The sequence below is a fragment of the Dendronephthya gigantea genome, unplaced genomic scaffold (genome assembly GCF_004324835.1).
Source record: "Dendronephthya gigantea isolate DGI-Jeju-01 unplaced genomic scaffold, DenGig_1.0 000337F, whole genome shotgun sequence".
In the NCBI taxonomy this organism is placed as follows: domain Eukaryota; kingdom Metazoa; phylum Cnidaria; class Anthozoa; order Malacalcyonacea; family Nephtheidae; genus Dendronephthya; species Dendronephthya gigantea.
Window position 1 is genome coordinate 77,520 of NW_021163347.1, and position 18,385 is coordinate 95,904.

The following is an 18,385-nucleotide window of genomic DNA, read 5'->3' on the forward strand; positions in this document are numbered from 1 at the left end:
CTGTAAGAATTCAAAAGAAAATATGCAAACATTTTGCTAGCAAACGATTTCACTGTAAGTGGAAATCCGCCTTCAGAGAAATTAAAACACCCGATACGTTTCGTTCTTCGACAGTCAATTACCCAGAAATGAATCTTGTGACCGACACGCAAAGCTTTGTGATAATTTATATCCACCACAAAAAGTCACGAAAAACGCATGTGATGTTTAATACAAGATCTTCATTGTCCCAAGTTCGCAATGGCAATATCAAGGTTGCTATTGAGGTTAGGCGGGCTTAAATGGAAAATTGCAATCGGAACCCTTTTGGTGTGACAGTTGAGTTCTGGGTAAAATGCTGTCTTTTCCGTTTGAAGCCATTATATCGTCATATACCCGATTCGGCTCCAAATCGCTTCATGTGCGCCTGGCTTTGTGAATATTTACCAAGAAATGCGCTATTTGATTAACCCAAATTATTACTCCAGTAACCAATAGGGAATAAATAACAAAGTCATATGACATGTGACATATTGTTTTCATTGATTTCCCGCCGTTTAATAGGTTCAAATCCCGCCAAAACAGTAATAAAGAGTCTGGGAACGAAGCTAATTGATTAGTTAGTGCCACGAACACAGTCAACACAGTCGGTAGTCGTTCTTGTGATTTGGCTGGTAAAGACTAAAGAATTAGGCCAGAATTGTACGTTATTTCTTCATTGATCGCTTTAAATTGTAAGTATCGCTTTTATGTTAACGATATATACGATCTATATACATATAGAGTGTGACAGTGTAGAGGCGAAATTTGAAGCCCATAATGACATAACCCATCGATACCCAAAACAATTTTCCATTGCATAAAATATCTACTATTCACGTTTTACACCCGAAACCATGCTTTTGTTAATATCAGGGACAACGTTTTAAATGATAAAATTCGAATACCATACGAGTTAATTGTATACGGGGGCTTGTCTTCTTCGAAATAAAAGCGAAACCAGTTGAAATCACGTACATAATTTCATGTTTTGGTTTTTAACAGATACAATTTTCCAATCAATTATGACTACGACAGGAGTAATGAAACCAGACGCAGGACGTTATCTAGATTTAGACCAATGTGGGTTTGTCCAAGTGATGTATATTTGGATAGATGGAAGCGGTGAATTCTTGAGATGTAAAACGAAGACCATGGACTTTGAACCACAAGTTCCAAGTGATTGCCCAATTTGGAATTTCGACGGCTCCAGGTTTAAAAATCTAAAATTTTGAACAGAAATTAGATTATTCACTTAAATAAAGAAAGCACTGTTTTTTATAAATGCATCTGAATTTATGTATTTTGAGAAATATGTCAAAACATATTTACATATAAACATGCATGTCAGGCATGCGTGATTCACGTGTGCATTGCATCAGATTTCGACACAGAATATTGAATTGCAACTATTTCACAAAAAATTCTTTGTTACCAGTTTTTGTTACCAGTTGCAATTTCATGAGCTTGCCTGTACATGAATTTTGTTGTGAATTCCACGAACTGCAATTATCAGCATTCCTTAAATATATGTGGCTTTCCCTTACAAAAAAAAAACAATGCAGGCATCCAAGCCAGCTCTGAGGGGTTGCTTTTAATTTTGTAATGAAACATTGAATTAGTCCTTAATGTTTTCTGACATATTTGCTATGTTATAGTACTGGTCAAGCAACTGGCGCCAATAGTGATGTTTATCTACATCCAGTAGCTTTGTTTCGAGATCCATTCCGCCGAGGACCAAACAAATTATTGCTGTGTGAGACCTATCATTATGATCACAAACCAACTGCAACAAACCTAAGAAAAACGTGCAAGGCAGTTATGGAACTAGCAAGGTACTAAAATACTATTGTTTCAAAATTAAAGTCAATGTGTTTTCTATGATATTTCAGATACAAGTTATGATGTATTGAACGCTTTCTCTGTTATTTAGGATGAGCATCCATGGTTTGGTATTGAACAAGAATATACTTTGCTTGATACTGATGGACATCCATTGGGTTGGCCAAAAGGAGGCTACCCAGAACCACAGGGAAAATATTATTGTTCCGTTGGTACTGGAAGAGTTTATGGTCGTGAAGTTGTTGAAGCCCATTACCGTGCATGTTTGTATGCAGGTGTTAAAATTGCAGGCACCAATGCTGAAGTTATGCCTTCTCAGGTAATATGTCAGCAGTTGAAACAATGTAGTATAGGTCCATATCATGCCAGACCTTAATATTTTATTCCTACTGTTAATGAATTTTTTATCTACAGCATGTTTTGAAAAGATAACCTAATTGATTCCAAAAATTTAAAAATACATTGTTTTCTAGTGGGAATTCCAAGTTGGTCCATGTGAAGGTATTGAGATGGGAGATCATTTATGGGTAGCAAGGTTTCTTTCCTTCATCGTGTTGCTGAAGACTTTGGTATTGTTGTAACATTGGATCCTAAACCAATGACTGGTGATTGGAATGGTGCTGGGGCTCACACTAACTTCAGGTAAAATAATATGCCTTGCAAACCACTGCCATCTTCTACAAGGTTACCAAGTTTCAATGTTGACACCAGGTTATTTACCTGACTAGTTTTTTGACATGCACCATTCACAACATTGCTTTTACAAATTCTACAATTTTTTGCCCCTTCAGCATAGTCATGGGGACAAAACGTCATGTAGTTCCAAATTCAATACTATTTGAATAGATACATGTGTTTACATCTCTTATGAGTATTAGTGTCCTCTAAAACTAATGTCTATTCTTTCTTGATTTCCTATTCTTTCATTTTGGTCTTACAAAGAATAACACCTTTATCTTCTCTAAACAAGGAAGGCATTTTAGTGATATATTATTCATGATCAATCTAAAACCACAACCAACACCAGAAAATGAATTCTCTTGAGCAGATTTTAATCTTAATTTTTGGGTGAACCAACTGTGTTAGTCGCACGTTTATTCATTTGTAAGGATTGTCCTATAGTTGATGTTGTTAAAGTTGTTTTTCTGCATCCCTAGCACTCTTGCAATGAGAGAAGAAGGAGGTTTGACGTATATTTATGAAGCTATTGAAAGGCTGTCTAAAGTACACGACCTCCACATCAAAGCGTATGACCCAAAAGAGGGAAAAGATAACCTTCGACGTTTGACTGGACGTCATGAAACTGCTGATATTCATACTTTCTCTCATGGTGTGGCTCATCGTGGTGCTAGCGTAAGAATACCACGTCAGTGTGCTGAGGATGGCAAGGGTTATTTGGAAGACCGCAGACCAGCTGCTAATGCAGACCCGTACGGGGTTACCGAGGTTGTCGTGCGTACAGTCTGCGAGATTAAGGATTAATTTGCGAGATTAAAGATTAGCTTGGTTATTTTGCGCACATTCGAATGTTGTTTGACTTTCAACAACTCGTACTGGCACATAGTAACTAGAATTTAAACACAGCGACGAACAAACTTATGTACATCTAATTAGCCATGTTCAAGCACGTGATATACAAAATGTAGATAAATGAGACTTCCTCTTGCATATGTATATATTTATAAATACTAGTTTGATTGTATTCCTTTGATACATTTTAATTTGTTGCACTCCAATAAATCAATTACCGTATCCAATAAACAAAATCCTTCATCTTTTACTTCAACACGGTAGATACAAGAAGGCAGGTCTGTCAATAAAAAAATCCTTTTAAAGCATTCCCTATAGGGATATAGAGATAATTCTATTGTAAGGCAACGATAGAACGACCTGAGCTGGACTTATTCACGTAACCAAAGGCATGCCAAATGATTGCAAAATTGATTGGTCTAATTATACGACCCACATACAAAACAAGAATAAGCACGCTCATCTGCTAAGTTTGTTGTCTTGAATTATTTGTTTAATTCTTTGCGTCGTCGAATGGACATGCAAATTATTACGTGATGTACAGACAGCTTTTTCATCAGATTCTTCTTCAATCTTCACGTCACCATGGAGAACAATTTGTGGATAGAAAACATGCCTACCGTGATGAATACAAAATTAAATTAGCTGAATAGCGGCTGTAATTAACAGAAGTGCTTTAAACATCTCACGAACACACGAAGCATATCAAATAGATGAATCATAATACAAAACATAAACCTTGCCTTTAGAGTTCAAATGTATCCTAAAATGAAGCAAAGACTAAAGGCTGTTTTCCACTGTCGCGTTTTTCATACGCACGTACACGCACGTAAAAGTCTAAATACTTATATAAGTTATCTTTAAAAAAACGAAATGAATAAATCGAAAGAACTTAGTTTTCCGCGTAGCTTAGTATGCATTTGCTGACCTAGATGCTAAATAATAAAAATTTAAAAGCACTTAAACTTTTACGTGCGTGTACGTACGTGCTAAAAACGCGAAAGTGGAAAGCAGCCTTAAGTGTGAAAAGTTTCATACCACTCCACTAATTTATTCATTGAATTGCCTTTCACGTCTTGCGTTGGAGAGAGACACTGGAAGCACACAATAAAATATGCAGCTTTGTTTTTGAAATATTTACCCTATTATAACATCAAAGAATTAAATCATCTATCTCGCTGTCGAACAGAATATACCGGCAACAGAACCTCATTAACTACTTTTCTATATTTTTCATTCATGATAATTTGTTGGGAAGGTATTTTGGATACAAGCCTTGCCTGAAAGAGCTACAGTATTGAATAAAATATTACAACTAACATCCCTGAGAACGTTTTATCAACTGCAATGAATGGAAGAGACAAATATTAGAATTGTTATTCTGACGAAATCATAGAATATCAGAGAGTTTAAACATTTCCGATAAAAGCCAGAATGACGCAGAAAATACAAATCTGTATCATGTACGTCAATTGTGACGCATCGGGAATTAATTCCTGTTTGCCAACACTCGATAAATATCACTCCAGGATTTTAGATTTTCTTCGAATTAAGTTTTTTTCCACTTGTAGCAAGTCTACTACTTTTCTTGTCATTCAGCTGGTAACATTTACACATAACCTACCTCACACTGACTCAACTATACCCGTGATAATTTGGAAATGTGCCATAATTAGAAAATTCAATTAATGTTATGATGTCACGAATTATAAAATAGCTTTCCAATTGACGAAAGGGAACTGATATCCATTAAAAATGAGCCATTAACGCAAATAGATAATACTGTGACGTCTGCGCTCGTCATCCGCGCTAGTGTGTACAAGCATTGTTCATTACTTTTTTATATCATATATTATTAAAATAGTGTGTGGGAAGCCTAGCTTTAATTTGACTGGACGCATGCTACGAGTCATGCTGTCAAAATAGAGTTAAAATTCAAGTGTGCTATATACCGACGGCCTAAAATAGACAAAAAAAAACTTCTTGACGTTTCTACCTGAGTGCCATCGTTAAGATCATAAATTCAACCACGGTCAACATAAACGTAGTTGGCTGACATGAAATGCAACTCCAAAATAACTCTTGACAAGGTTTGGACAGTAAAATTATTCCAGGCGGTTTCATTCAAATAAATTAATCGGACGTTTCTTGACAGACCAGTCACTAACCCCGCCACATACCCATGCACACATGCAAATTGCACGCACAAGAACGAAAGACGTAACGGTTTTAATTACGCGATTTATTTAAAATTGTACATAGTCTTTAATCTAATAATCTAATAATAATAAATTCCGAAACGTCCTTTCATGTTTAAACAAAAACTTTCATACAGCCTTATTCTGGTCATAATTCGTTTCAGCAGAAATTCTACCAACCAATAACTATTACCTACGATTGATAATCTTTCGACAACTGTTTCTTTTACTATTTCAACTTTGCTAACACATATTTACGTTGCTATAGTATTACGTTTGATCCTGGAAATGATCAACGGTTGTGTCGGCATTCCAGTTAATTTGATATCACTCGCATTTGTAAAATGTCAAACATTTAAACAATTTGTTTATAGGTTTTTAGGGCTGGAGTGACACGCCATGACATTCACAAGACGATACCTGACGGTAAGAAGAACTTCAAAATGACAATGATACAAATGTATCTGGCGATTTTTCTGACAATGGTACCAATCGTAACTGCTTTACCAATACACTCTTTGACACGTGACAATGTCGCTAAACATAACAAGAACCATCTCAAGGTTGTGGTAAGTAATACAATATTTGCTGGTGAAAAATACAAATTTTAGAATATAAGTTTTAGAACAATAACACTATTGATATAGATATCATTTCATACGTTAGACTGTAGTAATAATTTCCTAAGTTCATTTGGATTATCAAGCAGCAATATTAAAGTCGCAATACAAACACTCTTTCGGATTATATGCAGATAATCTTAGGCGCCAGAGGCTAGTCATATTTACAAGATTATGTAAACATTTCTTCCATTGCACTAACGAAAATATTATAATTCATCCGGTGGGTGCAAGCTGTATATTAATATCTCGCGTCATTTGATTCAACTATGCGCAATACGCCGGGTGCATGTTTGTCAGAACACAAATTTGATACATCCATGAAAGACGTAAAAGAAGGTAATATAACTAGAAGATATGAAATTTAATAATGATGAATGCCATTAGGATATTCCCATGCACGCAAAGAATAGGAAATAAAAACAATCTAGCGACTCTAACTAAGGAGGAGAGCGAAATGCACTTTCTCCATGTCTGTATGTATACGACATCAACAGTATGCATACGCAGTGTTGGTGCTAAAAATACGCGCCCAGCAGACCTTTACTGGTGGTCAAACACGCAGCATGTTTTATAGTAAAACATGTGTTAAGAGTGACTACAAGATTAAAGATTAGTTTAAGAGCCATTCTTAGTTTCGTTTCTTTGAAGTAGATTAATATCAAGGAGGTTGGCAAACGACTAGGATCACCAGCAGAGTTGCAGACTGTCAATGGTGTCTTATTTTGGCATTCATCTTGTTTTGGCATATATGTTTTGGCTTTCAGTTCCGATGCCTTGACACACTCTGCGGTGCATGGCGCCAGCAAAAATCAGTAGGGGAAATTATCAAGTCATATTAAAGCCTTCCGTTGATAGTTTTTTATTACCCCCTACAGTAATTTAAACATTGCATTATTATGACTTTTATTAACATCGAAAAGCCTCAAAGTCTAAATCAATAACTTTGTTATTATCAGACAAAACTGATTTAGTATTGAGCATAAAATCACAAAAACAATATTTGGTATATAGCTAAGTCCTTATATATTTCTAAAAAAATTCTACATATATCATAGTTCTTGCTGTGAATTGAAAGGTTAGAATAATAAGAAAGGATTTATACTTGAATGAATCAAGGAATTTGTGATAAATGTTTTCTAGAAATACCTGCTGCGATATGGTTTTTTACACGCGAAACCCGACGTGAGAAATCTTTCTCAAAAACAAACATCAAACGTGGCTGCAACTATCAGCAAAAAGACTAAATATTCTTCCACCGATGACGAGATTTCAAATGGATTAAAAAATTTTCAAAATTCACTTGGTTTAAAAGACCCAGGAGAATTGAATGATGAGACGAAAAAACTTCATGTTCCTCGATGCGGCGGCGTATCTGATGAAGGCCACGAGAAACAGTTTCAACTGAAAGTGCACCATCGCAGCAAAAGATACACGATTTATCACAAAAGCGTCAATGGTTATAAAATTTTTAAATGGTCTAAGAAACTCATCACATGGCAAATCTACAGACCCTGGTCGGGGGGAAGCATTTCAAAAACAAAACAAGAAGAAATTTTTGATAAAGCGTTCAAGCTATGGGAATATGCATCTCCATTGAAATTTGAGAAACGAAGCAAATGGCCTGATATTATTATCGAGTTTCTCACGGGTGAGTATTTCCCCCCGCTGTTTTAACTGCATTCATCCTTTTCATTGACAATCATGCGTGCATATGGTTTAAGATCTATGGCTTTAGTCTAAGGAAGAACGAGTTGGGGGGATATTAGGGATTTGGCATCTTCATGGCGTCTAAATTATGGCCATGAAAGACGATTTTCTCTGAAAAGGGATTTTAGTTGCAAATTATCTCACTCTCTCAAATCTCAGGATTTTGATTTTTTTTCATCCTCAATTCCTGGTATTTATATTACCAAATTGAGTACGAGAGCATTTAAACGATTCAGTGAATACTGATAAGTCGGATTGATATACGTTTGTCATTTAATCCGTGTTGAAAATCGTACGTTTTTTTAATGAAAGCCAAGAAAAAAAATGGGAGCGGTTAAGTATTGAACTCTACTTTTTGTTTGCTGGACGTGAGACTAGTCATAAACAGACTTGCTTATATCATAGGCGTTGATAGATTGACGGTTTTGATTGACTTACTTTGGATAATCGTAAGCAGTCTACCCCAAAAAATGAAGTTTCACAGGGTTTAATGCCTAAGCGGCTAAGCCGTTATTGGTTGCCTTGGAGAAATGATATTTTTACACATGGAGATTTCCTATTCTATCGAAGATAATGATATTTCGAAATGTGCTAATAAGCCTTTAGAAATCCGGCATTTAAATTTTTATTTCTTTATATCTCCTGCAAGTAAGTTTATTTTCTTTTCATTTGCGCCCGGAACACAGTAAACTAATCGGGTCCCCTTTGGTTCTTGCCCGAAGACAGCGATAGTTAACCCGCCTCCCTTTCTATGTTGCAAAATCTAACCACAATATGACTACTGACTTCTAATGGACTATATAATGGTTATCTTAAATGACCTCATTTGATTTCATCTCTATGCGTTAGAATGAGTGTAGTGGAGTGAGGCATGTTTTATTTATCGATAGCCCATATTCATTGACAGAAATTTATAGCTCTTGGATAGTTATATTTTTACTGTTAACGTTGTTATGCAATCCAAATCAAGCTAGTGTAACCTGACGATAAGAAGAAATATAATTTTGTTTTTATCAGGTTCTCACGGGGATCAGAACCCATTTAATGATGGTCCTGGGGGAGAATTAGCTCATGCATTTCTTCCTGGAAGCTCAAAAGATGGGGATATTCATATGGATTCCGCGGAAAAATGGACAGAAACAACCATGTATAATGTCGCTGTCCATGAAATAGGTCATAGCTTGGGCCTGGGGCATTCCTCGTACTATGACAGTATCATGTACAACAGATACTCAAGAAATGGTCTCATAACCAGTCTGCATGAGGATGATAAAAATGGATTGAACAAAATTTATGGTAAGAATGAGGTTTATTTTACATCGTCTCAAAAGAATACTTAGTTCCAAACCTACATGCAGTGCATAGATGTATTTTGAACATTTTCTAACTATAATATTTGTTTTAATTTGCATGCTCAGCTGCTTAATACAGTGGTAAAAATTATACACAGCTTTTTAAAAAAATTAATATAATTTTTAAACGCTGTCTAGGTGACTGCCAAACAAGGATTGATGCTACAATGTCTCTGAAAAATGGCGACGTCTATTTCATGCGGAAAGACTTAGTATGGAAATTTGACAGCACAAGTGACCGTGTGCATGTTGGTTATCCTAAAAAGATTAATGACGAATTCCCGTCAGCCTCTGGACCAAAAATACCATCAAATCTTGATTGTGCATCACGCTATTTGGCAGAACAGTCTAACAAGGATTACTATCTCTTTGTCAAAGATGATAAAGTTTACATTTATGACATGATAGCAAAGAGAATTACGCTTAAAACGACCTCTGAATTTTGGCCTTCACATGGCCGAGTACCAGGGATACCAAAGAACGTTTCTGTAGTTGTGTCTATTGCCGAACACCCGTCATCCGGAACGTGGATTTTTCAAAATGGATTAGCTTGGGAATATGATAATTTTAAGATAGAAATACGTCAAGGAAATCCGATAAACGTAGCAAATTCACACTGGAATGGACTACCAAATGACGTTGATGATGGATATTATGATGAAGTGCGAGATAAATTTTACTTTTTTAAAGATACCCAGTACTTTGAAGGGCATATGGACAACTTTTTTCCAGAAACGCGCTCGAAAGCCAAGCCCTACATCATCTCACGCGGTTATATTCATAAAAAGTGGAAAGGAATTTGTTCCGCTAAATATAATAATGATAAAAAGAATTAATGACATGTGAAAAAGCGAATTAGCCATATCCAAGTCACGCAAACCTTCGTCATAGAACAAAAAACATGAAAAACATTTAATTTTAATGGTATTGTCATATTTTTGTTCCTTGTTGTTTGTGTGGATACTATTCGTGTTGAAAAGATTTCTGTTTACACAGGACATTGACCATACATGATGCGTTTCTACCCATGTAAGTTTTTTAGGCGTTGCAGACAGCTGTGTAACCATGACAATAAACACGAATATTTATCAGGACAATAATTTATCTCGTGCTGTGTTATTAAAACGAAGAGTAACTAGGTTTTGTGTTATTACACTTGCAATGAAATGTATAACAATGCATTTCCTAGATAAAAATAATAATAATCAATATATGAATCGACAATCGACAAATACTTCAGACAACCAATTAATGCTCTTTGCGCTATATTAAAAAGACGAAATATACTCGAAGAATTTTGAGTTTTAAAATGATGATCCTTTTTAAAACCATCCAATCAATGCTTTATAATTGCTTATAGGCAATTTTCATGAACAACGGACTCATCACCATTGCGCATACCAACCACGCAGCTGCTGGAATTTTCTGATCATGGTAAAACTACTCCAAATACATGGTCATGCATGGATAAAAAAATATGAAAATACAGTATGTGTAAAAGATATGCCGGAAAACTTCCACCATTTGATAAGTTACTTTCAATGGAAGTTATTTTACTACACGAATTTTTGGTCCCTAATAAAAGAGGTTGTTCCGTAGTTTGGGAATCAAACGATGCCTATGCCATTTTTGCGAAATTGAAATTTTGTCTCCTTTTCTCTGAAATACAGCAGCATACGTATATTATTTTACCTTATTCAACATCACAAAAACATCAGGTTGTTTTGACTGTATATGAAATTGCCAAAATTGCCGATAATTTCATCTTCATCGACATCGTTTGATTCCAAACTACGTAACAACCTCTTTTATTAGGGACCAAAAATTCGTGTAGTAAAATAACTTCCATTGAAAGTAACTTATCAAATGGTGGAAGTTTTCCGGCATATCTTTTACACATACTGTATTTTCATATTTTTTTATCCATGCATGACCAGAGCCCCCCGGTCATATATAAGTAAAGTGATTTAGTTAGTCACAATCCTGTATCTTTTACCACAGTTAACTTAACCCCGATGTTTTGGATACATAATTCAATAACCTTTTACAGACGTTTATCAGAGCGAAATCGTTTTTATTACCCGAGATTCCCTTTATCTGCATGGGAGTAACAGGAATGGTATATAATATCTTGAAAGGTATATACTGGTTACTCGAAACTATATTAATTGTTTCTATAAAATTAATGTTGAGTATTGAGCAATTTAGCTTATTTGTTTCGTATAGTTGACTCAGGCGCTTGAAAGGGAATGTAACAATGTAGAAACACTGAACGAATGATCATTGTCAAAGAATGTCTTTCCTAGTCTCTCAAGCTAAAACCATCTCGAAAACGAGTCAATCGTGTGAATAATCGGGTCATTATATAAACGGTACGTTATTCAATAAATGTGCTGATCTCTATGGGTTAAATATTCCAAAAATGTCGAAAGACATCTTCTTGATAATGTTTCCTATCATGAAAGTTAATAAATGAGTCTCCAAAACACTCTGTACTTGCTGAGAGAACTTCTTTATATTCGTAAATCCCTTTGGCTTTTGCCTGCTTTGAAGCGTGAATGTCGGGCGATATCGTTGAAGAGTTTATAGGATTGATAGTCTAATTTCTATGGTTTAATGCAATTAGGTAATTAGATCATTAACTTTGCCGACGATGCAATTAGAATTACGTCCGGTAAGTTAACAAATCAAATTATCAAAGTTATTTCCTATACGCACTTGCCAAAAAACGCTAATGGCAATGTCCTGATAATATATACCACATATGATCCCAATACTGGAATTTGGGTAAATCTAATAAGCTCAGTTATCTGACTTAGTTTAAGAACCTAATACAATATACATAGGTTGGGGTCAGTAACCGAAATCTGTAGACTGTAGCATGCTTGCTTGAGGTCGAGGACACTTTGTTGGTTTGAACTTCGCTAGTCACCACTCTGCAGGAATTCTATCTCTCTGGCTAGCTGGGTGGTAGGTACCATTAAATTAATGGATATATGCGTCTACTACGGCTGTGACCTTGGCTTAATTAATAAAAACTTGGCCTTGCCCTTGGCTTTGTCTTTGGCCTTACACATTCATTTACAAACTAATAAATCAAAACTTAAGGTCAGCACACGGAGCAATGGAGAACAGCAATCGTAGTTGCCTTTCTTGCCCTTTACTAGCAGAGGTAGGAAAAAAGGAAAAGATTTCTTTCAATATAAAGCCAGGAATGCAGTGCATGTCGTTAGTATTCAGCATTATAAGAGTAATAAGACAACGTTAGAAATGCAGCTGACGATCTTCAAAAACACATAATTCTGGCGTTCCTGATCAGTGATGAGACACTTGGTTACAATTTCCAAGCTCTCTGTCGGGTTGATTTAAGCGTAAATACAGGAGAATGGCTTCAATATTTAACCATTCAGACCACTTAACAATTACGCAAAAAAGGTTTTGCCATTTATTAGCTTTCCACTTTTGGTGCTGGTCAAAGGTATAGCAAGGAACAAACTTGTCTGGCAAGCAGATAGGAATACTGATAATTTATATCTGCCATTAATAACACGCTAAAGTGAGTTCACCTAAAACAAGGCCATTGGCAGAAAAAGTGCAATTGGTCGGTTGAAGAAACCGGAAAATATAAAGAATGGGAGATTGCGTTTGTATTCGCGCGCTACTGTGGCCTTGAGCGCCCTCTTAATGAAAACGTGCTCTTGAATGAACGTTCAAAACATGAAAATCGACACTCTAATTAACAATTATGTGCGTAGTTTTCACAATTATATCTCAGTAATAGATAGTAGACTAAATCAACAATCACAAAAGTCAATCGCCAGGTTTGTTGTATATTTAAAGGAAGAAAGTATTACAAAATATTAAAAAAATGCAAGTCGTATAAGATCCTAACAAGGTCAATACGATTTTATGACGAAATAGGGCCAATCATTTTAAATTCTAGGTCTAACGTTTAAAAATTAAATTCTAAAAAGAATATAATATACAGTATTTTTTAGGTAATCATATAAATCTTTCTCAGTGGATCTTCACAGTATAACTTTAAATGGTGCAACCCCCATGATGATAATTCCAACGACTTTCCTGCCTTCGTAGCAACTGGAATAGAATACATAAAAGGTATAATCTCACTGAACTCTTTCGTGCGTAATTCTCTACTGAGTTATATTTCCTGATTTGGGTAATTCTAGTGTTTTGAACAACACTGTTTCTCAATGGAAATCAGTTCTCAAATGCGCTAAGCAGGAAAAGAAATTAAATTTTTACAGAAATTTAAAGACGAACGTTTGTTGTGATCAATGAACATTTGCTTTTAGATTAACAAATGATGAAACATTTAAGAGTATTCCTAAAATACTATCAGAGAGAGTATTCCTAAGATACTATTACTTGTTTAACATTTCTTACGTGTGGTAAAAGTGAACTAAAACTAGTTACTGGTTATCATTAAAAATAGAAATGTAGTTAAACAGTCAAAAAACGTAACAAAAAAAAATTGTTCTAATCCTTTGAAAGCAAGAAAAACCGATATATAATATATAATCTGCAAGAGGAAAGATGTAGAATGTAGCAGATTTGTAAACCACGTTGACGGGCTGGGGGAACTCTGCCAATATACATTCCACGCGTTCTTTGAATACATACCGAACGTTTTTGGGAGCTTCAAATGCCACAATTCATAGCTCACAGATCGAGGATATCAAAATAAGATAAAATTTTTGACATCGGTATTAATATCAATGAGGAGGAAATTTTTTTGTAACATTATGTGCTAAATGAAAATTGAAAATAAAGAAAACTGAGAACAGCTTTCATTTCAATCAATGGTTTTTAAACGATTAAAATTCAGTTCCAATTAATTTAACTGATTCAGGAAGTATTCGCGTGACCTCTGTATACAATATTTATTAAATACGACGAACACGCATCACAACCGACATTCACAAGACGATACCTGACGGTAAGAAGAACTTCAAAATGACAAGGATACAAATGTATCTGGCAATTTTTCTGACAATGTTACCATTGGTAACTGCTTCACCAATACACTCTTTGACACGTGACAATGTCGCTAAACATAACAAGAACCATCTCAAGGTTGTGGTAAGTCCTGATGTCTGCACATTAATTGCTATAGGCACTCAGAAAGGGAGTAAAATGTTTTTGCTCTTAAATTAGATACTACTATTGGATTAAAAATATATAAAGAAAACAAAAAACATTGCTTTCACTGTCGCAAACTGCGTTACCAAAACATTCATAAAATTCATTACGACGTGCATGCGTATCGTTATGCAATATTTCCTGTTTTTACATGAATAGTTATTTTATCTCCGTCATTAAATCCTTCAAAGTGTGTACGCCAGAGAACATATGAATTAGAGTAGCAAGCGCAAAATCCCCCAATAACCCTGTGGGCCAGTTCTCTCATTACTGATATCATCCTAGTCTGTTGGCTGTTCGTGGGATATTTCTAAATCTCACCAGGGCGTGATCTCACTCTGAATGTTTTTATTTTAGTATACAATAACAAGGATTGCTTTTATTTCATGAAACAATAAGAGAGATATCGGACTCTCATAATATTGAATTCACTTGTTTTCTGCCAGTTTTGTGCCAGCAATGAAAGCAATACCTTATCTGGGTGGTCTTGCATGATTTATGATGAAAACTGTACGTCTAAAGAAAGCGGCGTCAAAATATATTGAACAAATATTATTACGCAAATATAATGTCTCTACCTCGCCTGGCACAATCCATAATACGTCACGTCACTTACATTGCTTAACGCGCGAAATCAAACATTCTAGATGTATTTTTTGAAATGTGTTATCTCCTCAACGAAGAGGCGATAAGTTATATATTAAACTGAAATAAAAGACCGAAATCACTTAAAATGTTCATCATATTTTTTCTTACTTTACTATGGTAAGTGATTTGAACTCCATGCAAGACGTCGTGTGCGATATACTAATGGATACTAATCCTATAGAATATTGAGAGGACCAGAAGCGGGCTACTCAGCGGTGCTCGTTTCTTTATGCAAAAATTATGCAATAAACTCGCTAGAAGGCGGAGCAGTCATCCAAGACAGTAGCGTCGATAGGGTGGGGAAGCGGGGTGACTACCCCGGGGCCGGGGGCTAATGGGAGCCTACGGGCACATGTACTTTGTTCAGGGCACATATACTGAAGAAAAATTTAAAATTAAAGTAAGAGCTAATTCCTAACTCATAGAGAAACTGCGCAATTATATTTTGCGTTATTAACTCAATTCTTAGCCTCTGCGATGGTCTTCGTTTAGTTTCTATCCAGTGGCCTGCAAAGTGGCCTGCATATGTCGCACAGCTACAGTGGAACTTAAAATACCAATAAGTTCCGGACCAAAATTTTAAAAAATTGCCCCAGGGCCCATTCACTCGACGCCTTTGATGGCGGAACACGAGAGCAACATGCACGCTACATTCACATAAAAAGTTTCCGACTTAAGTGACCCAGAGGGGTTCATTATTCCATGCTAATGCCACGGCTAGTGTGATTTACGATGATATCTAATTCATGATATTCTAGATCACTAAAATTGTGCCACGAACGTACTGTGAGGTATAAACAGCGTGACTATATCCCTGAACTTTTTCTGTAGCAATACCTTGGGCGATACGGTCATCTAGATGATAAACCTGACGCGAGAAGTCTTATCCATTCTCAAAGAAACAAACAGTTTATGGCAGACGAGACAAAACCAAAACTTGATGTTTTCCATCCTTATACTGATGACGAGATCACAAATGGAATTAAAAGTTTCCAAATTTCGTTTGGCTTAAAAATTTCAGGTGAATTAAATGAAGAAACAATGAAAGTGATGGAGTCTCCAAGATGTGGATTTTCCGACAAAGGCGCCAACAACGCGTTTCGAATGACAATTCACGTTCATCGCAGAAAACGATATTCTATAAAACATAAACTCCCAAACGGTCAAATGAAAGAATTTAAGTGGAACAAAAAAAAAATAACGTGGAATATCTTGATCTATTACAAACATTTAACAAATAAAATACAAGATGAAACTTTGGAAAAAGCATTTAAATTATGGGAGTATTCAACACCTTTACTATTCACTAAAACATCTAGCAAAGTTCCTGATATAAGGATTGAGTTTGCACCTGGTAAGTGCTGATTAAAAATCTCTACTATCACGAGTAGATTATAAATTATGTGACGTAAAAAGAGGGCGATATTAAGTTCCGATTTCTTTTCATGTGATCCACTAATTCCGCGCTGCGAATCAACGTGGTCATCAACACAGTGTCTTCAACACACTAATTTTTTTAACGCAGCTGTTCATGGTGACAAGTTCAATTTCGATGGCCCAGGAGGTGTGTTAGCCCATGCATATCCTCCAGTTAACCATAACATAGCTGGTGATATCCATTTTGATGCAAGTGAAAAATGGGATAAAGATTATGATTTATTTTCTGTCGCTCTTCATGAGATTGGACATAGCATTGGTTTGGCTCATTCCAGTATTCCACCCAGTATAATGTACGGTACTTATAAAAAGAAACCTGGACTTCATTGGGATGACAGAGATGGGATAAATGCACTCTACGGTGAGTCGACACCAACACTAGCATAAAGCAATACTATTTTCATCATGTATTCTATATACCTACGGATCCGACTGGTAGTAAGTATATTCTATATAACAATAGGTCCGTGTAAGACGAAGCTTGATGCGGCTATATATCTTTGGGGTGACGTTTATTTCTTACGCAAAGATCTGATTTGGAAAATAGACGAATTTGATATGCAAAATAGCTATGATACAGGATATCCTAAAAAGATTAAAGATGAATTCATTTCCACAATGCCAAATGATGTTGACGCTGCACTTGTATGGTCTGACCATTTTCTTTACGTTCTTAAAGGTAAGTAAGGTAAATTACTTTATTTTTGTACAATCGGAATGTATATATAACTTCAATGTGTTTTTTGGCGAGATATTTTTTCATTAAAAATTAGTTGTTGACAATCAGGATTATAGGCAGCCTAAAATTGCGCGTGCACCATCAAACTTTATCATCGAGCGTATAATTACTGTATGATAAAAAATAATCTGAAAGAAATGAGGGGAGTCCGGGCCCCCATCTCTATCCTCCCTTGGCAACGATACTGAACTAATCTTTTTAATAAACGGTGGAGCAATGCAGAAAGCCTGTTTGAGTAAATACTTCAGGTTGATCACGCAAGGTATACATACTTAGGTTAACATAGCTTGATCGGTTTTGATCAAAGCAATGTTATTGATCAAAAGGTAAAGGCCTTCTATTCCTTAAAATATAAAAACATTGGAGTGTTATTTGCATTCGTTATGTTTAGGTTCTCGCTCATATGGATATGACAGGTTTGCAAAAAACTTGAAATATGACAGTGCTATTTCCTATGATTGGCCTAAAATACCTAACAGCCCAAACGCAAGCCTGTGCTACACAGACGACAAAATAACTTGGTTCTTCAAAGGAGATTCCTGTTGGAAAATGAATGATTGGAATTTGAACGTTTTCCAAGGGTATCCTAAAAAAATCACGGATGTATGGCAAGGTGTTCCCGACAATATTGACGCGGCATATTATTCATCTTGGTCCAAGGAAACATATTTCTTTAAAGGCACCGAGTATTGGGTGGTTGACAATAGGAAATATAAGCAAGAACCGTACAAAGCTTACCCAGGAGGTCAAATCCATAAAAAATGGAAAGGCGTTTGTTCAGAGAAATACTGAAATCAACTCTAATTTTTCGTACGAAGACATTCAGCCTTCTCTGTTGGGGCCGTGGTGACCAGGAGGGGGTTGGGGTGTCTTTGTCCACCTCATAAACTTCAAAATAACTTGCATTGTAATCTTATATTCCTAGAAAGCCCTAATTTTAAAATAATTTTGTATAGAATATTGTGACTGACTTGCGTGAACAATGGTTTTGTCTGCGTGAAAATAATTGTAATATTTTTATTGATGACGTATGCAAACATTTCGTTTGCATGAATTTGAATTATAGTTGATTTATTTAATTAATATTTATTTTAATGTGCTTGTTTTCATGACTCGTTATTATCTTCT

General features: G+C 35.6%; 2 protein-coding genes and 1 pseudogene across 2 annotated transcripts; all 3 read left to right on the forward strand.

Moving 5' to 3' along the window:
• The first annotated feature begins 579 nt into the window (after positions 1–579).
• Positions 580–3,641, forward strand: LOC114542118 (annotated as a pseudogene).
• Positions 3,642–5,987: 2,346 nt separating this feature from the next.
• Positions 5,988–10,473, forward strand: LOC114542121 (interstitial collagenase-like). Its single transcript, XM_028561866.1, has 4 exons — positions 5,988–6,157; positions 7,352–7,859; positions 8,936–9,214; positions 9,409–10,473. Exons 1-4 carry the CDS (start codon positions 6,032–6,034, stop codon positions 10,104–10,106), a joined length of 1,611 nt encoding a protein of 536 aa, XP_028417667.1. The 5' UTR covers positions 5,988–6,031; the 3' UTR covers positions 10,107–10,473.
• Positions 10,474–14,229: 3,756 nt separating this feature from the next.
• On the forward strand, positions 14,230–18,175 carry LOC114542131 (collagenase 3-like). The gene is made up of 5 exons (XM_028561878.1): positions 14,230–14,373; positions 15,913–16,435; positions 16,607–16,879; positions 16,982–17,197; positions 17,649–18,175. Exons 1-5 carry the CDS (start codon positions 14,248–14,250, stop codon positions 18,047–18,049), a joined length of 1,539 nt encoding a protein of 512 aa, XP_028417679.1. The 5' UTR covers positions 14,230–14,247; the 3' UTR covers positions 18,050–18,175.
• Positions 18,176–18,385: the final 210 nt, after the last annotated feature.